Source organism: Thamnophis sirtalis, unplaced genomic scaffold (genome assembly GCF_051295495.1).
Source record: "Thamnophis sirtalis isolate CommonGarterSnake01/CBP01778 unplaced genomic scaffold, rThaSir2_p1.2 scaffold_3, whole genome shotgun sequence".
Taxonomy (NCBI): Eukaryota; Metazoa; Chordata; class Lepidosauria; order Squamata; family Natricidae; genus Thamnophis; species Thamnophis sirtalis.
The window spans coordinates 30,708,824-30,730,049 of record NW_028261383.1 but is presented as its reverse complement, the minus strand read 5'-3'; the positions used below and the strand labels follow the sequence as shown (position 1 = coordinate 30,730,049).

At 43.5% G+C, this 21,226-nt stretch overlaps 1 protein-coding gene across 4 annotated transcripts in view; it reads left to right on the top strand.

Annotated features, from left to right (window-relative positions):
- Positions 1-15,877, top strand: part of VWA7 (von Willebrand factor A domain containing 7) — a 46,010-nt gene extending 30,133 nt beyond the window's left edge. For all 4 annotated transcript variants that reach the window (XM_087708503.1, XM_087708502.1, XM_087708504.1 and 1 more), the window contains 6 exons: positions 3,016-3,168; positions 4,153-4,245; positions 6,150-6,430; positions 9,765-9,901; positions 10,753-10,921; positions 12,150-15,877. In XM_087708503.1, coding sequence (XP_087564629.1) covers positions 3,016-3,168; positions 4,153-4,245; positions 6,150-6,430; positions 9,765-9,901; positions 10,753-10,921; positions 12,150-12,590 — 1,274 coding nt within the window. In that variant the 3' untranslated portion in view covers positions 12,591-15,877. The remainder of the gene's footprint in view (positions 1-3,015; positions 3,169-4,152; positions 4,246-6,149; positions 6,431-9,764; positions 9,902-10,752; positions 10,922-12,149) is intronic.
- Positions 15,878-21,226: the final 5,349 nt, after the last annotated feature.

Genomic DNA, 21,226 nt, shown 5'->3' with positions numbered 1-21,226 from the left:
TTGGCTCACATTTATGCTGGTTTGCATCATCCCACAGTCACATGACCACATTTTGGCATTTACTTCCAGTTTGTGGCAAAACCAGACCATGGCAAAAAGAAAATAAGTTTGCATAATGATTACAGGATTCATTTTTTGACTGGAGCAAAAAAAGGCTTTACAATTGCCGAAAGGTCAAAAGATTTAGTCGGTTAAGTGGGTGATCTGTTTTATGACCCTTGTGACTTACAACCATAATGAGCAGGCTCCATTATCATCATAAATCAAGGACTTCCTATATAGTATCTAACAAATGAATGTTTATTAGTATTCATCCGAATTTTTTAAAAAATACTCCTGGTAAATTACTTAGAATAAATAACACAGTTTAAATATTCACAGCACAGTTAAGAAAACGGACAGCCGGGATCAAAAATTGTAATACCGAACAACGGAAGAAAAACATAAGGATAATTTAAGAATTGGAGATAAAAATGAGACCATGTCAATTAAGGGAAAGGCTCCAACACCGGAGGCTTTTAAGAAGAGACTGGACAGCCACTTATGGTGCAGTGATGGCTAAACTTTTCCTTGTAAATGTGTTTTTTATTTTCCATTTTCATTTTCATACAGTCACATATATACTGTGCATAACCGGGGTCATATAACATTAAACAATAAAAACAGCCATTCCTCTTGTCAACAAAACCCCCCAAAATAAAGACCCAATGTACCTCTTCGACCCTCCATACACCCTTTCTTTCGCCCCCCTCCAACTTTCCATCTTCCGTCCATCATTCCCCTCCACCCTACTTCCCCTCCCCCTCTACCACTCCCCTCTCCCGTTACACTCCCTCCCTTCCTTCTCACCCTCCCTCCAGTCCTCTCTCCCACCCTCTCTACCCCTCTTTCTTCTATCCCTCTACTCCTCCCTTCGGTGTATTTCTACTATCTATTAATATATTCAGCTTATCCTATTTTTACAGTGGAATTAAAGAGCAACAGTATACAAGTGCAGTCACGTTACTTTAAAATCTAACACATACTATATATCCCCTCCTCCCCTCCTCCCCCCTAACATCCCACCTCCCTTCCCCCCCGACTTCCCAGAGCCCGTACACGGTATAGATTTTTAACAAACACAGTCTAAAATATATTAAGACAAAGGAAATTTAAAAAAAGGAAATTAATAACATCTCTGCATTGAACTCAGCTTCTTTCTGTTACACTAACTTTGAGCAGTTTAGATTGTTCCTAATCTTAAGCATAGGCTATCTGTAATTTCTTAGTCCCATATTTGTTTTGTATATAGTCAATCCATTTTTTCCAGTCTCATTTATATCTCTCATTTGAATGATCTTTAAGATATGCCGATATTTTAGCCATCTCGGCTAGGTTTGTAACTTTCAATGTCCATTCTTGAGTTGTAGGCAAGTCTTCCTTCTTCCAGTATTGCGCCACCAACAGTCTTGCTGCCGTTATTAGGTGTAGAACCAAATTAGTCTCTACCGCTGTAAAGTCAGTACATATACCTAGTAAAAATAACTGAGGAGTAAACTTTATCCTTCTTTTAAAGATATTTTGCATAATCCACCACATTTTTATCCAAAATGCCTTAACCTTTTGACAAGTCCACCATATATGAAAATATGTAGCATCGAGAGAACCACATCTTCAATATTTAGGTTGTACATTTGGTGGCTAAATTTTTTGCGTGGCAGAAACCCGGAAACCATCTGGCCAGCACGGACATGCCTGTCTTTTGGCTGTTTTGGGGGCCATTTTCTGAGCTGTTTTCAGACTGTTTTTCGGGCATTTTTAGGCTGTTTTTTGGGCCATTTTCAGGCCATATTTGTAATACTCTTCGCAGGTGCAAACTGGTCTTCATGGGTGCCAGAGTGCTGGAAAACGGCCTGAAAACAGCCCGAGTTTTGGCTGTTTTTAGGCCATTTTCCAGCACTCTGGCACCAACGAAGACCAGCTGGCCAGCGTGCATATGCATTTGGGAAACCAGAAGAGCAGCTGTTGATGGTGCACGTGCCCACATAGAGGCCTCCCTGTCCCATCCCTGGCACGGATGCCATAGGTTAGCCATCACTGCCCTATACCATTTCAGACAAGTGGCTGTCCAGTCCCTTTTTAAAAGCCTCCAGCGATGGCGCACCCACAATTTCCAGAGGCAAGCCGTTCCACTGATTTATTGTCCTTCATAGCCAGGAAATTTCTCCTTAGCCCTAAGTTGAATCTTTTTTTAATGGTCTCAGAAATGAGGAACATGTGGTAGTTACTTTCTAATTGATCTAATTGATCGGGCCAGTTCTGGCTGGTATAAGTGGTCTGGCAGGTTTTATTAGATGGAAACCAGTGCTTGAAATTTAACTTGGAAACCAACCAGTAACCAATGCAGGCCTCCGGAACTGGGTTTACATACTCCTGGGAATCCAGACTATATTCCACTACAACTGTGGAACGTTGCAACCATCAATAAAGTGAAACGTGAGATGGAGGATGCCCCCCTCATCAGAACTTTGAAATGAGATTGCTTTTGGAGGGTCCATCAAAACGTCTAATGGTCACTAAGTGAGCAGTTGTTAAGCGAGTACTACCTATACTTGGGGACGAAGTGGTTCAGTGGCTAGGATGCTGAGCTTGTCGATCAGAAAGTTCGGCAGTTCGCCGGTTCGAATCCCTAGCACCGCGTAACGGAGTGAGCTTCCATTACTTGTCCCAGTTTCTGCCAACCCAACAGTTCGAAAGCATGTAAAAAAAATGCAAGTAGAAAAATAGGGACCACCTTTGGTGGGAAGGTAACAGCATTCCGTGCTCCTTCAGTGTTTAGTCATGTCAGCCACATGACCACAGAGATGTCTTCAGACAGTGCTGGCTCTTCGGCTTTGAAATGGAGCTGAGCACCACCCCCTACAGTCGGGAGCGACTAGCACATATGTGTGAAGGTAACCTTTATCTTTTCCTTTTACCTATACTTGAGTTTATTCTTAAATATCACCGATGTTCTTCCCATCCTTTTTCGTACAGATAGATTCCAAACTGGTACGACAATTCACGGTCCCTTAGCCAAGATCGAGCACATTGGTGGAATTTATAGAGCATTCCTTTCTGCTCCTGTCCATCCTGGTGAATGGACTTTGAAACTTTGGTCCAAAGGGCATTATTTGGTACACATTCAAGGTGAGAAATGGATTTTAAACTGGGCTCTTTGCTCAGCGGAACCAGTCTTTCCATTAAGCACAGGGACACTGATTTCAGGGTGTGGGTTGTCTCCACCAATATAAAGCTGCAGTAGTCTTTTGTCATTCTTTGTGGCCAAGTTCATTTAACAAGTCAATTCAAAAAATTAAGGGTTGGGGGGGGTGAAAAAAGGTAGGGCAATTGAATAGTCCTGGTATGTAACGGGGAAATCATGTTCTGTGTTCTAAGAAAAAAATCAATGGAGAAAAAGTATCATTTCCTGTCTGTAAAAAAGTCACACTCCCTAGTCTAGTGATGGCAAACCTTTTTGGCACTGAAAAGGGAGCATGCACACATGCGTGTTGTACGCTCGTCAGGGCCACATCCCGGAAGAGGAGGTGGCATGGGGTCATTCGTGTGCCAGGAAATGAACTCCCGGTTTCAGGCATGCACATGTGTACCGAATGGCTGGTCTTCCAGTTTCTGGTATGCATACGCACATGACTATCAGCCATTGCACATGTGCACACCGGAAACCAGAAGACCAGCTCTTTCAGTTTCTGGCACTGCTGCATGCGTGAAGGCCACACTTATCTCCCACGTGCATGCGTGCCAGACACCCGGAAGAGGAAAGGACAACGCTGTGCATATCAGGTGGCATGGCTCCGCGTGCCACAAGTTCGCCATCACGGCCCTAGTCCTTTGCTGGTCATGGCAATAGCAGTAGCATTTAGACTTACTGTATCTACCACCCCACAGTGCTTTATAGCACACTGGGCGATTTATAATGTCAGCACATTAACCCCCAACAATCTGGGTCCTCATTTTACTGACCTCAGAAGGATGGAAGACTGAGTTAATTTGAGCTCCATCAGGATCTGACTCCAGGCTGTGGGGCGGAGTTTACTTGCAATACTGCATTCTAACCACTGCACCACCAGGGCTCTACTGGATCTGTTTTAAGCTATGCAAATGTTTTGACAGGTCGGAGCACCCTCGATTTCTTGTATTATTTTGCTGTTCCTGTTGATGGACGTCATCCAGGGTTATTCATGCTGGATAGTCCTCCTGTTGAAGGTAAGTATGGAGAGGGTTTCTGTTCAAAAGATCCACGTTTGCTCTTACATAAGTCAGAGAGCTCTTATCTATTGGTAGCCTTCCATTCAGGGGTGAAATCCAGCAGATTCTAACAGGTTCTGGAGAACCGGTAGCGGAACTTTTGAGTAGTTTGGAGAACCGGCAGCAGAAATTTTGAGTAGTTTGGAGAACTGGCAGTGGAAAAATTGAGTAGTTTGGAGAACCGGTAGCAGAAATTTTGAGTAGTTTGGAGAACTGGTAGTGGAAATTTTGAGTAGTTCGAAGAACCGGCAGCAAAAATTTTGAGTAGTTTGGAGAACCAGCAGCACAAATTTTGAATAGTTTGGAGAACTGGTAGCAGAAATTTTGAGTAGTTTGGAGAACTGGTAGCGGAAATTTTGAGTAGTTCGGAGAACTGGCAGCAGAAATTTTGAGTAGTTTGGAGAACCGGCAGCAGAAATTTTGAATAGTTTGGAGAACTGGTAGCAGAAATTTTGAGTAGTTCGGAGAACCGGCAGCAGAAATTTTGAGTAGTTTGGAGAACGAGCAGCAGAAATTTTGAATAGTTTGGATAACTGGTAGCAGAAATTTTGAGAAGTTCGGAGAACCGGCAGCAGAAATTTTGAGTAGTTTGGAGAACTGGTAGCTGAACTTTTGAGTAGTTTGGAGAACTGGCAGTGGAAAAATTGAGTAGTTCGGAGAACCGGTAGCAGAAATTTTGAGTAGTTTGGAGAACCGGCAGCAGAAATTTTGAGTAGTTTGGAGAACTGGTAGCAGAAAATTTGAGTAGTTTGGAGAACTGGTAGCAGAAATTTTGAGTAGTTTGGAGAAACGGTAGCGGAAAATTTGAGTAGTTCGGAGAACCGGTAGCAGAAATTTTGAGTAGTTTGGAGAACCGGCAGTGGAAAATTTGAGTAGTTCAGAGAACCGGTAGCAGAAATTTTGAGTAGTTTGGAGAACCGGTAGTGGAAAATTTGAGTAGTTCGGAGAATCGGTAGCAGAAATTTTGAGTAGTTTGGAGAACCGGCAGTGGAAAATTTGAGTAGTTTGGAGAACCAGTAGCAGAAATTTTGAGTAGTTTGGAGAACCGATAGCAGAAATTTTGAGTAGTTTGGAGAACCGGTAGCGGAAAATTTGAGTAGTTTGGAGAACCGGCAGTGGAAAATTTGAGTAGTTCAGAGAACCGGTAGCAGAAATTTTGAGTAGTTTGGAGAACTGGTAGCGGAAAAATTGAGTAGTTCAGAGAACCGGCCGCAGAAATTTCGAGTAGTTTGGAGAACTGATAGTGAAAAAATTGAGTAGTTCGGAGAACCAGTAGCAGAAAATTTGAGTAGTTTGGAGTACCGGCAAATGCCACCTCTGGAGTGGGGTGGGAATGGAGATTTTGCAGTATCCTTCCCCTGCCACGCCCACCAAGCCACACCCACAGAACTGGTAGTAAAAAGTTTTGAATTTGACCACTGCTTCCCTTACATATTTGGCAATCATAGCTGATTGTGGTAGAATGAAATTTGGATTCCCAGGAGGGAGGACCTGCATTCCAGAGGACCAAGAGACAGCAAAGTTTAGATTGTTTGGGAGAATGAGAGTCGAGATAGCTCCTCCATAGAAATTCTCAGAGCATATGTTTAACGATGCAAGTACCTGTGCTTCCCCAAAAATAAGATCCTGTGTTATAGATGGGTTCCAGCACAAGTCCAAAAGCTCAAAAACAAAACCTCTGGCCCTAGTGACCGACACAGATTGGATCCTGCAAGATGACATCCAGTTGTTCCTTAAAACTATCTATACACACACGCACACAAACACACACACGTTCCTTGGTTGAGGATGAAAGGAACCAGGCCACACCAGGTCCTTTAGAGATTGGATGCCTGGTACAATTATCATTTGCTTCCCAACAGGTTTGCCTATCTACCTGGTTGTCATGGCAATTGGTCTGAACCAGACCAAGTCAGGCTCTGTTCAGCTACAGTCGGTGAACTTAGAAGCAAGAACAGGCAGCCTTGGGGAGTTAAAACTACAGAGAAGAGACGGTCGGATGGACCTGTTTGTGGCCAAGCTGCCTCCGACTCTATTAACCACCAACAGCTTTTCCATCGTGGTACATGGAATGGACGGTGAGGGCCAGAAGTTGGAGAGATCTGCTCCTCAAGTTGCAACTGTCACAGGATCCCTCCTAGAGGTAAGATGAAAGTTAGAGGTGGAAGATTTGGAGTGCCTACCTGTATTTTACAGCTGTATTTTACAGGTTTCTCCTTTCTCCTGCCGTTGTTGTACTATAGGCATTCTGTTCCTTGGAAGTTAACATTTTTAATAGGTGTGTGTGTAGATGTATAGCCCTTGACGTAGGACTTAAAGAAGTTATGATGGACACCCCACCACCACCAAAGGAGTTCAGAGTTCCAATGGCCATGCTCCCCAGTGGTTACATGACTGCATTTTGGGTGCCCACACTTATGGCCATGTGCAGCATCCCGCAGTTACTTGACTGGAATTTATGACTTTTTTTCCAGAAACTGGTGTTTACTTCCAGTTTCCAGCAAAAAATGCTTCATAGCTAACAATGGAATAACATTACAACTGAAGTGTTTGCTTAATGATTGTTACAAAAAAGTTGTAAAATTGGGCATGGTCATTTGATGCCCCACTTAAAAATTGTCTTGATTTTCAACCATAATTGCAGACTCAATTAAGGTCATAAATCAAGGAATACACAAACACACACAAACACATACACCCACGTTTTCTATCCCATGTGGCTATGTATGAATAATTTCCTTGTAGCAAATCTTTGGCACCCAAACCCGTCAGAATGGAGACAGAGTTGAAGAACTAAATTAAGTCAGTCCTTTAGAAGAGGGACGCGGTGACTTAGTGGCTAAGATGCTGAGCTTGTCGATCAGAAAGGCCAGCCGTTTGGAGGTTCGAATCCCTAGTGCCACTTAATGGACTGAGCTCCCGTTACTTGTCCCAGCTTCTGCCAACCTAGCAGTTCGAAAGCATGTAAAAATGCAAGTAGAAAAATAGGGACCACCTTAGAAAGAAAGAAAATTGTAAAATAAAATGCAGACAGATGATTTTACTGGGATTTATAGTTACAAAGTAAAAGCAGACAAAGGGGAAGATAGCCCCCCAAAAAGAAACCACAAGATAGTAAGAAGGGGAGGAAAATAGGGAAAACCTTGGGGAAAGAGACCAGAATAATAAGAACGAAAACACTGAAGAAAAGATACTACAACCATAAAAACAGAGGGGGGGGGAGTTAGGAGATAGGGGGAGAAGAAGAAAAATGATTAAAAGTAGAATTCGTGAGAGCCCAAGAGAAGATGGATAAAAGAGGAAGAAGGGGGGAAAGGGTTGTATTTGTAGATTAAGGGGAATAGTAGCATGATTGGTATTGTTATGCAACTAATTAAGAAATAAAGAAAGTATAATACATTGTTAATTGTAGAAAAAAATTGAAAGAAATGCTCTCTATGTCAGAACGTAACTAGAAGATATATATTGTTTATAGTAAAATAGACCAATAGAGAAATATGATACGATAATTTAGTGCAATTTTTGAGGGGGCAATTGAAGATATTGTTTATGTAGTAAGAAAAAAATGAGTACAAAAAATGGAAAATGATGGAAGAAAATAATTTGGCTGAAAGTGAAAACCAAGTTATGATGTAAAATGGATTATGTAAATGAGAGGATGTAAAAGGGAAGATCTGATCAACACTTTGTTTCTATAATATGTGTAAAGCTGTATTAATAAACAAACAAACAAACAAACAAACTTTAAGGAGAAAAAAAAAGAAAAATGGGGACCATCTTTGGTGGGAAGGTAACAGTGTTCCATGCATCTTTGGCATTTAGTCATGCTGGCCACATGACCACGGAGACGTCCTGCGACAGCGCTGGCTCCTTAGCTTTAAAATGGAGATGAGCACCACCCCCTAGAGTTGGGAACGACTAGCACATATGGCAAAGGGGACCTTTACCTTTTTCAGTCCCTTGGAAGTGGTGGGGAGTTTCAAAATGACTTTTGTTAGGTAAGCTCCCCGTTGGGAGGGCGAGTGCTTTCAGAGAAGCGTTGTGAGAGTTGTGTTGGAGAACACACAAATCAGCATACAGAGACAATGCAGTTTAAATAGGCTTTTACTTTCTGGAAATAGAGGTATATCAGAGTCCATCAAACAGTCCAAGTCATACGCGGATAAGACAGTCAGTCATTAACGTCTTTCAGTTAAGGGATAATCCAAATAACATAGTCCAGTATCATATAATCAGTTCAGAAATCAAAGTTTGCTAGCAGTTGCAAAACTTACAATAGCTCACGGCACTTTCTAACAGCCAGCTTCCAAAACACTCAGATCAGATCAGCCCAGCATCTAGCAAACAGAGCGCTAACTGTCATTCTGGCTCTCTCTTATGACCGATTGAGGAAAATAGCAACCAATCACATTTTACAGTATGATTTAAAGAAACAGATATAGCATTGTTACATGATTTATATATTGCCAACCCAACCATTAGATTATATTCCTAACAACTTTTTCTAGATATGTTTCTTCTACCAGCAAATGCTACTGACCCCACATGATTGCCACAAATAAAAAAGCAGCTCCTTAACAAAGGACAAGAGAAATATATTTAAACAATCATGTCAGTTTTTGCCTTTTTGCTCTCCAATTCTGTCCCTTCTCAGTACAGAACCTCTGACATGACTTTCTGTGTTTTTCATGCTGCTTTTCCCTTTCTCCACTTTTTGAGGTATTTCCTCTTCAGGACTGGGCGAATATTTTTCTCCTACCATCTAATATGAGTTTTTAAATCTCCTCCCTCAAATCGGTCCCTGATCGGCCTTCCTAGCTAATTTAATGTTCATCTGAGATCTCTTATGTTTTGAAACTGACCTGCTAACAAATCTATCAGCAGATACTTAAGGAATTATCTTTTCATGGCAATTCCTTTTGTGGTGTCTTGTTGGAAGAAATGTCCATCTGGGTTCAGTTCCAAATGGGGAAAACAACATTGGATTCATGGAAGTTGATTGGAAAGAAGGTTTATTGATGAATAAGATCACATGGCTTGAAGTCCTGGGGGAGAAAGGGAGGAGATGCTGAGAGCGCCAAGTTTTATGCCCTCTTTGGGTTTTTGAATTTGAGCTTGTATTCTGATTGGTTATCAGACTCCCATGGGGCCATGCAGGGGCACGTCTATAGCTTGTCCTGAGTCCCAGCTTTGGTTGAGCCTTGCTGGGTGATGATGTAATGAAATGGCTTTGGGATTCCTATTATGGCTCTGCTTGAAGGAGGTAGATCTTTGTTATGTAGAATAGGCTGGCTCAGGCCTTAATAAACCATTGACAAAGGTGGGAGAGGCTGAGTTTCTGCCTCCCTTTTAGGGGAAATATTCTGCCCTTTTAATATTTCCTAAAATATTTCATTTTTCTAGGAGAGGGGTGGGTGCTAATTTCCTACAGTCTCTCTCTAACTTAGTTCTGTAACTTAAACCCTGATTTGTTCCAGCTGAGCAGGGAGACTCCCGTGTTCCCAGGAAGACATGTTTCCATCTCCTGGAAGGTCACAAATCCAGGTACACCTAAATATTATGGACTAAAAGTGATCAGCCTTCCCCGGATTCCAGCCGACATCTCTAATGCCAGGTAATTTTTCTAAGTGTTCACGCTAAGCAACATTAGAAGGTATTTTGCTTATGTCGAGGCTTGATATGCAGTATTTCCTGCTTGCGTGCCTAGAGTCAAAACCGTTTATGTTTCAAAATTACTCTGTAGACAAGAATAAAATAGAAGTATCTGCAAAACTCTATCTGCATTTCCTTGGTGGAACTAATAATACATATGAAGAACGGTTGCTGGAATTGGGTCTAGTTTAATGAAAAGAAGGATTAGGGGAGACATGATAGCAGTCTTCTATTATGAAGAGAATAGCTTGACTCTCTCTTCTTTGTGGCAGTCCCTTAAGTATTGGAACACTGCTATCATGTCACCCCTAGTCCTTGTTTTCTAGAGATATCCAATTCCAGCAATGAGTTCTTTATATGTTTTATCCTCCGGTCCCCTAATCCTCTTTGTTGCTCTTCTCTGCACTCTTTCTAGAGTCTCCACTTATTTTCTACATCGTGGCGACCAAAACTGAATGCAGTATTCCAAGTCTGGCCTTACCAAGGCATTATAAAGTGGTATTAACACTTCACATGATCTTGATTCTATCCCTCTGTTTATGCAGCCTAGAACTGTGTGGGCTTTTTTGGCAGCTGCTGCACACGGCTGGCTCATATTTAAATGGTTGTCCACTAGGACTCCAAGATCCCTTTCACAGTTACTACTGTTGCTTTTCAGGCAGGTGTCTCCAGATTCAATCATTTGCAGATACAGAAGGTTTGGGGGAATGTTTCAGGTGGTCTGTGGAGGCAGCCAGCATTAGGTCCAATCAAGTTACCTCCCCTGTTTTTAATGTAAACAGGATTGTCATTTTCAACTTGTCTTTCTTACAGACTACAATTAGGCTTCAACCAAACAGGGACAGGGCAGATATTCCTGAATATTCCTGATTCTGCTCTACCTGGGTCACTGATTACGATAACCTTGCAGGCCAGCTCTCTCAACTCCTCTGCAGATCCCGATTTTGCCCATATCGATCTTCTGGTGATGCCTCAACCTCCGGTGAGTCACGCCACGTTGAAGACGAGAGCTACTTGGATGGTTTGAGAGAGGTCCTTCATTTCTACCGAAAACAATTTGATGGGATCAGATAGGAGAGCCTTTTCATGTAGTACTCTGCCTTGAGCAGCGAAGATTATAGAGTCTGCTATAGAAGTTTAGCTCTGTTCTTAAGGACAGTGAGATGTTTGCCTGTTCTCAGAATCTGCTGCCTTTGGCAACATCAGAAAAGAGATGGAGAATATCCATCTTGTTAGGACATGCTTGATCTGTGCCGTTTGGGTGTTTCTTGACTCTCGCAGCTAGCTAAATGAATTAAGTGGTGGGTCCCACTCTAAGTGAGTGGATCCTTCTTGACGTCTTGAATTAAACACACAAGGGGTTCTTCTGGAACTAGAACCCACTACATCTGGAGGGCAACAAGTTGGGAAAGGTTGATGAACATCTGCTCACTTTTTATAAACATCTAGGATTTGGAGCCTAGGGGAATTCACAGGATACCTCACTGGGCTGCATGCATTCTTAAGCAATGCTGTAAAGTAGCAATGTTTTTTTTAATCATATGGGCACCTGGCTTCGAATGATGCAATAAACCTGCATCTGCTTTTCCCAGGTGTATTATTTAAGACTACAATACTTAAATCAATTGACTATTCATGAACACTTGCCAGTCGCAGGGGTGTCAAACTCGGTTTCATTGAAGGCCGCATCAGGATTGTGTTTAACCTTGTGGGGCTGGGATGGGTGTGGCCAGGGGACATGGCCAGTTCAGCATCACTCATGTTGGCATCTGTGGTGGACAAGTGCTAAGGCAGTATTTCCTTCAGACCCTCCCTCACTCTCATTATAATCTCCTCCCTCCATTCCATCCATCCTTTTCTTGTTTTTCCTTCCCTCTTGATTCTAATTTCTTCTTCCTTTCCCTCTTTCCTTATTTTTCTGCTCCTGATCTCTTCCCATCTTTTCTTCTTTTTCTTTCCTCTTTCCCTTTCTCCTTTCCTGTCTCTTTTTCCATGCTCAAATGGAAAAGGGGAAACATTTCTCCTTTTGTTTGGTTTTTAGTTTGCTTTACTAGGTCTCTGCCAGCGAAAATGGAAGGGGGGGGGGTTTATCCACGACCGCCTTTGCTATTCCCAGGTTAGCCCCACAGGCCAGATCTAAGCATCCCTCGGGCCTTGAGTTTGACGCCCCTGATCTATTGCAACTTGTCCCTTTTGTTCTTTAATCATAGGTGGAGACCATCTCATCCCCAGTATGCAATGTTACATCTTCAGAGAATTCCTGTGGTCCACCACAGTCCCCTTGTCACAGCCAAAGATGGACAGCCACCTTGCAGATCTGGGACAAAGCCGGTATTCACTCCGTGCAGGTGGAAAATGGTCTGGTGCTTCCTCACCAAGCCCACGGGCTGGTGGAAGTAGTCACTTACACCTCAGATTGCTGCTCACAGCAGGCGGAACTGGTGGTCACCAACCTTCTTGGGGAGAAATACCGATGCCAAGTTGAAGTAATGCCTCCTGTCCTTCCTGGCAAGACCGTAACCACACCTCCAGATGATTCTAGGATGGTGGCAGACGCTGCTGATGCTGATGATACGGCTGTTGCTCCTTCTGCCACCATCTGGTGGTGGATCTCAACAATCTCGTTGGTCATTGTGTGGGTAGGACCATAAGGCGGCCATTTATGGGAGCAGTTCTTGGTGTTTTGGCTGCCCTCTGCTGGCAAATGGTGGTATTTTACCTTATTGGAGAGTGAAGTTAAAAAGAGAGGATGGGATGAGCAGGAGAGCAAAATCTAACATTGGGTGAGGAAGGAAGGAAGGAAGGAAGGAAGGAAGGAAGGAAGGAAGGAAGGAAGGAAGGAAGGAAGGAAGGAAGGAAGGAAGGAAGTCCTCAAAGGACCATTGTAAGATGTCACATTGGAAAGCCTGGCCAGTGGAAAGGGAAAGTCACTAAAATTCTCCTACCTGATTTGAAGAGCTGAATTAGAGAGAGAACAAGATTTTTTTTTCTTTAAAGGGGCAGAACATCCATTAACATAAACTTGTGGCTTTTGACCGGGTAGCCAGGACTGTTCATCTATCTGGTGGTGTTTTCTAACTATGAGCTTGCTCTCTAGTGTGAGATGGACTCCTTGAAAAAAATTTTTTTAACTGGACATGGTAGGATAGTATCTATATGCAGACGATGGGCTTTAGACCTAGGATGTGATTTCCCAAGAGGGATTGTCCAAAGGCCTATGTGGGGCCTGAACCCACAGTCTTGCTGCTAGTAACCACATGCTTTGATGGGCAGTACTAGTTTTGGGGTTGCTAGTCCTACAGGCTAAGCATGCTGACCCCATCTCTTGGCATCATTCCATCCCAGGTGATTCTGCCACCGGTGCATGGAGTCTGCTGCAATTCTTTCAGCTTCTCCAAATGTCTCTGGTCTTCAGTTGTAGATATTTACTCCTTTCTGATCACAGGAACATGCTGCCTGTTCCCCCTCCTTGCTCTTAACTCCCTAGAAGTGGGATTAATTTTGTTTTGGAGCCGCTTCTGCTAAAACAGCCTTCCCCAACCTGGTCTCTTTGAGATGTGTTGGAAATCCAACATTTCCTCTGAGCATGAAGGGAACATAACTGAAAGGCACAAGGGAAAATGTGGGGAAATTTGAAATGAAGGCTCATAGAATAGCAGTAGCAATAGCACTTAGACTTATATACCGCTTCACAGTGCTTTACGGCCCTCTCTAAGCGGTTTTACAGAGTCAGCCTATTGCCCCCAACAATGTTGGGTCCTCATTTTACCCACCTCGGAAGGATGGAAGGCTGAGTCAACCTTGATACCTGGTGAGATTTGAACTGCCAAACTGCAGGCAGCAGTACTGCATTCTAAGCACTGTGTCACCGAGGCTCATTAGAAGGTAGAAGTTCAACCACCACAGCATGTTCTGGAAAGCGGGTGGATAATTCCTTGTACACACCATGCCTAAATGGAGATTCATCTCAGTTTTACTCCATAGTGATTATGCTTTTGATATAGAAATGCTTACAGGTAAGTCAATGACACTGTAATGATTAAACTGTGAACAGATAGGTATATATAACATTTACAGGGTTTTTACGTAGGCAACCAACATTCTCTGAAGTATAGAGAGCATTAATTCAAAGTATCTAGAATGCCACTTTGAAGTATCCTTTAGGAAGAGAATGTTTTAATATTGAAGAGAGAATGGTTTGGATTGTAAAATATGTGTCTAAGTGCTAAGGCTAACACTTAAGTGCTACTAGTGGTAACCTTCCAGTTTTTTTATATAGAGAAGTAGATCCAAGAGGATTCTAGGGGACAGAAGAGGCCTGAATTCAGGCCTCTTCTGTGTTGCTGGTGCTAGGAATTAAGTGCTAGAACGCCTTTCATAAGTTTCTTCTTAGACCTGGACTGGGATAATTGTGCTCCAGAGGCTTTCGCAATCTAACTCCCCCCACCTTTCCATGGCTGCTCCAAACTGCTTCTGAACTAAAATTCCTCTTGCTTTTTTATTTTTTGTTATCTTTGGAATAGCCAAAAGACCTTGCTAATTTAATTCAGGAAGCTTTTCCAGGTCAGATTCCTTAATGTTTACAGATCGTCCTTGCTAGTCGGCCCTAATGGAGCCTATCCATTATAGTCAGAAATGTTTGCAAAAAAAAGATTTTGCAATCTTTTTTTTTGCAGCAGTCGTGAAGCAAACCCAGGCTTTGCGATGAGCATAGTTTGGCAAAAACTGAAAGTTAAGCGCTGGTTTTCGTAAAGTGTGTTCACATGGATGTTGCAAACACTTATAAAGCGCCCAAAGTTATGTGACCAGAACCAGAGGTGGTATTCTGCTGGTTCGACCCAGTTCAGGCAAACTGGTAGTGGTGGCAGCGGGAGGACGCTCCACCCACTTGCTCAGATGTTATAATGGACGCTCTGTGCATGTGCAGAGGTTCTGCGCATGGGCAGAAGCGCAGAAGTGCCGCATGCGAGCAAACCAGTCTGTTTGTGTGTGTGCTCTTCGTTGCAAACTGGTAGCAAAAGTAAGAGGATTTCATACACTGGACCAGACAAACTTCAAATCTGGGTCCTAAGTATTCCAGAGTATGTCCATCATAATTTTTAAGTCACTAAACAACCAGTTGTAAATCAAGAACTACCATATTTTTCGGAGTATATGACGCACCTCCCCCCCCAAGAAAGAGGGTGAAAACCTGGGTGCGTCTTACACACTGAATACAGCATTTTTGGCCTACCGAAACCCCACCCCCTTTGCAAAAATGGAGATGCAGAGGGTTTGGGAGGCTTGCAGAGTGCTCCTGGGGGCTGGGGAGGGCAAAAATGAGCAAACACCGGGCCGTTTTTGTCCCCCCAGCCCCCATGAGCACTCTACAAGCCTCCCAAAGCTCTGCATGCCCCCCCTTTTTTTGCAAAAAATGAAGCGTGCAGAGGGTTTTGGAGGCCTGCAGCGCAAAAACTTTTGTGTTTAAATTTACCTCTTCAAAGTCATGGTGCGTCTTATACTCTGGTGTGTTTTATAATCCAAAAAATACGGTACCTGTTTCTCCACAGGCAGTCCCCCTGGAAGTAGAATTTGGGGAAAGTGTTTACCCTGAATTTCTTTCTACAGCTCTGAATAAAAAAAGAAAGCCTTAGACCTGATCCTATTCTGGACTTTTTAAGCCTTAATCTGGGTGTTTATGTAGTCTCCATCTGATGCCTGTTTGCACAAATCTATTCCCATTCCTTGAAGCCTTTCCTAATAAAGCTGATCTATATATATATATATTTTGCCTACTGACAAATCTCTTTATATTTGTATGCAAATTATTTTTTTATTTCCAGATGTTCTGTTTTGGTTGTGCTGTCTATGGCAGGCACCTTTTGCGAGTATTGAAAATAGAGATTTATGTAAGCGGCATTTTGGAAATTTGAGCTCAATAAAGTGAATCTCAATTCAAGGCAAAGCATTGGCTTCTTTCATATTTATTGTTCTGCCAGCGAACAGGGAAGATGCTACATCTTTTCTAACGTACTCTACGGAGTGGAGAGTTGGTCTCTGACAGAAAGCCACTTGAAGGGACTAGAAACATTTGAAATCTGGTTTTACAGGCAGCTGCTACGTATAAATTGGGTTGACAAAATCGGAAATGAGGAGGTGATAAGCCACCTGGGAAAGCCAAGGGAAATCGTCAAAATTATTAAAAAGCGACAGAATATTTTGGACATGTGAAGCAACACCTGGAAAATACGGCATCCTTCACTTAATCTTCCAAGGAAAGATTGAAGGGAAACGAGATCCAGGCAGAAGAAGAACATCAGGGCTTCAAAACCTAAGTTACTGCTTTGGACAAAACTCAGCAGCATTTTTTCATGTGGCTGTTGATAAAAATAGGATCGCTAACATAATCGCCAACGTCCGATAATGGATATGGTACAAGAAGGGAAGTTTGCATGAGAGAACACATGTCTTTGTCATCACCCATTGTGTTGTGGCCGCCAGCGGCTAGCGGAGCTGTGCAGCAGATTCGGACAGTGAGGAGGTTGAGGAGGAACATGGGCCAGTCCTGAAGTCTGGGGAAGGCTCTGATGAGGGCTCTGTGTCGGAGGCAGAGAAGAGGCCAGAGTTGTATGCCAGTTATCAGCTGCCTTCGGAGTCAGACATCAGTGAGGCAGATGAACAGCTGGAGCCTGTTCCCAATGTGTGCATGCACAGAGTTGCCAGACGAAGGGAACAGCTAAGGAACAAGGGTTGACTTGGGAGTAAGGCCACAGGTGGACAGTGAATGGCCCCTCCCAGAGGAAATAAAAGAGGAGCAAAAAGGGAGTGGAGTTTGCAGGAGACAATTAGGTCGCTTAATTGGTTCGTGACTCTCTGAGATTCCTGCAGATATCGGCCTGGCAGCTCTCCAAGCCAGATAAGGTCTGTAACTGTAAATCCTCCCTTGAAAGACTTTGTGGATGTGAATGAGCAGAATTCACAGTCAATTAATAAAAGGGTTTTTCGTTGGGACCAGGAGTTTGTTTCATGCTCTTGAGAAGCCTCAGTCAGAACACATTGTTCCTTACACAGCCCTAAGAACCAGTTCAAAGACAGTCAGATACGTTAATGTTTTAATGACACCTTCGCTTCAACACATTTCAAGAGGTTTACCTCAGAATAAATACAACATTATTTTTAAAAAGAAGGTAATAACAGCTCAATAATTAGGGGACCTGGTGGAAGGAAAAGGAGAAAGCACTAATACAGGTAATCCTCGACTTAAAACAGTTCATTTAGTGATCATTCAATGTTACAATGGCACTGAAAAATGTGACTTATGACTACTTTTCACACTTACAACCGTGTGGCATCTCTGTGGTCGCATGATCAAAATCCAGCCCCTTGGCAACTGACTCACGCTTAGCAACCGTTGCAGTATCCTGGGATCGCGTGATCCCCTTTTGCGACCTCCTTGACAAGCAAAATCGATGGGGAAGCCAGATTCACTTAACGACCGTGTGACTAACTTAACAACCGCAGTGGTTCACTTAAACACTGAGGCAAGCAAGTTCCATAAAATGGGGCAAAATTCGGCTTTACCGATGTCTCGCTTAACAACAGAAATTCAGGGCTCGGTTGTCGTCGTAAGCCGAGGACTACCTGTAATACGATATTGTACTCTGTGAACGGGTTTGCGATTTTTCCTCGTGCGCTTTTTTATTTAAGCCAGCAGGGAGTTGGCAGCAACTAATGAAGGAGAAATCAACTAGAAAGTTTACCAAGGATTGATTTTAAAATGACTCGCTCCATGCGTTGGGCCTGAGAAGTGAGACAGGTGCCAGTGGTGCAGAACGTAGAATCAATAGTCAAATAATTACCTCTCTTCAGGATCTCAAGTCACCTTGCACAGCGAGGAACCCCGGCTTAAAAGGCATCGTTGACAGGCGGCTCTCCAATTGTCAACAATTAATTCCATGCACCAGGAATTCCCCATGATTTGCCACAGAAAGAATCTATAGCAGTGATGGCTAACCTTTTTGCCATTGTGGGCCAAAAGCGTGCACCCACAATGCATTGCACGCGCCCCTTGCGCCCTGCGCATGCGTGCACAACCCTCTCCTGAGCTCCTCCACACACACCCTTTCCCATTTTCGGCCCCAAAATACAATGTGAGCACCCCGCACATGTGTGTGCGCGTCCCCCGCATCCGCCCCATGCGCAGCAGAGAGCTGAAGACCAGATGGCCAGTGGGAGGTGGCGGGCGCATGTGCAGTGGAGTTGGGCTCGGGTGATGGCTGATATGCCCGCAGAGAGAGCTCTGTGTGCCAGGCGTGCCATAGGTTCGCAATCACGGATCTAGAGTCCTTCTTGCACAGCAGAATAAGCACTGGTAACTATTTAGCTCTTCAGCGTCCCTATGATTTGATCACCTGCCCATGAGGGAGAAAACCTTCAATTGCCCTTCACACTACCAGAATTAAATAGTCTTTCTCGCTGTCGTATTTAGACAGCATCCAAAGGCCACTGGCCAGCGTCCGATTGGTGAGACCCTTGCCCATTATGCTGTAGGCAACTCAAGTAACTACAGAAAAACCAGGAGAGTCGATGGAGTCAGGCTGGGAACTGATCGTAGGGACCCCAAACATGTCAGGAAGATTTTTGGCTGAGTCAAGGAGAGTCGAATTGCACTTCAAAACAAGTGAAAGATCTAGTATGTAGAATTGTGGTTCACTGCCTTGGCATTGAGATCAGAGGTCAAATCCAACAGAAAGAGTCACTTGTTAGCACTTCTGAGACCCCCAAGGGAGCAGTGGGACATAGATATTTAGTGATCCATCGTGTGCTCCACTTCACCTAAAAGGTAAGGGTAAAGTTTCCACTCGCAGATATGTGCTAGTCGTTCCCGACTCTAGGGGGCGGTGCTCATCTCCGTTTCAAAGCCGAAGAGCCAGTGCTGTCCGAAGACATCTCCGTGGTCATGTGGACGGCATGACTAAATGCCGAAGGCGCACGGAACGCTGTTACCTTCCCACCAAAGGTGGTTCCTGTTTTTCTACTTGCATTTTTACGTGCTTTTGAACTGCTAGGTTGGCAGAAGCTGGGACAAGTAACGGGAGCTCACTTTGTTACACAGCACTAGGGATTCGAACCGCCGAACTGCCAACCTTTCTGAACCACAAGCTCAGCGTCTTAGCCATTGAGCCACCTCGTCCCTCACTTCACCTAAAGTGCTGTTAATGTGAGATCACTTCGTTTTGCCCCGGTTTCTAGCACAGGCCTCTGGAGCATAAATTTTCCAATTCTCCTCCTGGCAGGATGCAGCTAACCAGATATTGGGCTCAGCCTATCTCTGCATTGTATTTCTTGAAATACAGGTAGTTCTCGACTTACAACAGTTCATTTAGTGACCATTCAAAGTTACAACGGCACTGAAAATGCCTTATGACCGTTTTCACACTTACGACCATTGCAGCGGCACATGATCAAATTTTGGTTCCTATTTATGACCGTCCCAGTGTCCCACAGGGTCAGATGATCCCCTTTTGCGACCGTCTGCCAAGCAAAGTCAACGGGAAAGCCAGATTCACTTAACAACCGTGCTACTAACTTAACAACCCTTAACAACTGTGGCAAGAAAGGTGATAGAATGGGGCCAAAACTCAACCAATATCTCACTTAGCAACAGAAAAATTTGGGCTCAGTGGTAGTCGTAAGTTGAGGACTATCTGTAACTCTCTCCTGTTAGTTATAAAACCAGCGTTGCTAATTGTAGGTCGGAGTTAGGATTCTGACTCTTGCAAATGCTCTTTCCTACGAAGGATACCTCTGTCTCCCAACAATTTGAAAACAAGAAGACCACTAATGAAAAATCAAAGATTTCGTCCATCCAACACTGGCTAATCTGACTGATCCTTCCCCTCCAGGTGCTTACGGTGTTCAGGTGAGGTTGGGGAACTTCTACCTGTCAGTTTATATTTGATCCTATTAATTGGGGATGTCACTATTGTTTCAAGAACAAAAGAAGGAAGAAAGGAATAGAAAAAGTATCAAATGGAATCAGGAAAACAGAAAGAAAATGTAAAGAAAATGTAAATAGCAATAGCAATAGCAGTAGACTTATATACCGCTTCATAGGCCTTTCAGGCCTCTCTAAGCGGTTTACAGAGAGTCAGCATATTGCCCCCAACAATCTGGGTCCTCATTTTACCCACCTCGGAAGGATGGAAGGCTGAGTCAACCCTGAGCCGGTGAGATTTGAACCGCTGACCTGCTGATCTAGCAGTAGCCTGCAGTGCTGCATTTAACCACTGCGCCACCTTGGCACCATACCCACAAGTGCAGGATTGATCTAGAACAGTGTTTCTCAACTTCAGCACCTTTAAGATGGGCTTCAACTCCCAGAATTCCCCAGCCAACACGCTGGGTTAAAATCCACCCAACTTAAAACTGCCAAGTGTAAAAAATACTGATCTAGATGTAAGAGCCGAGGTGGCGCAGTGGTTAGAGTGCAGCACTGCAGGCTAATTCAGCTGGCTGCTAGCTGCAGTTCGGCAGCTCAAATCTCACAGGCTCAAGATTGACTCAGCCTTCCATCCTTCCGAGGTGGGTAAAATGAGGAGCCAGATTGTTGGGGGCAAGAGGCTGACTCTGTAAACCACTTTGAGAGGGCCGTAAAAGCACTGTGAAGTGCTTTATTATATTACAATAGCACTTATTTGTGGTAAATAAGTGCAATTACTTAAGTACTTATTTATGGTGTATAAGTGCTATTGCTATTTGGATTACAGAAACAATATTCCAAAATGTGGAAAGGAAATACAGCTAAATGCAGACTGTAGGCCATACTTCATCGTTCTTTTTCTGCCATAAATATCTCTTGGTTTCATTTCCCTTAGCTACAGGAAAGTAATACTGTAGTCACTCAGCCCCACTCCGGTATAAATACAAAACTGAACAACAGAACTACGGCTCAATATTTGCAGGTTATATCAAAGGAGAGATTGCAAAATGTGTTAACCTAGGAGATCACCAACGTATTTGGTCTCTGAATGAAAAGGCCTTTGATAGGTATGTGCTCTTTTTCTGGGTTGGAAAAATAATAATAATAATACAGAGGGCAGTTACTTCAACACAGGTATCCTAGGGGGGAAATGTACTGCCATGATGTGAATTCTGGGCTCCCGAATCTGTGGTCCAGAGCTACAGGATTCAAAGTCCTGAAGTTGTTGTAAGAGAAGGTTTTCAACCTCATAGCCGAAGTAAGAATCTGAAACATGTTGGAACAAAGGGAGGCAAAAAAGCAAGCACTTGTGAGCTTTGCCTTGTT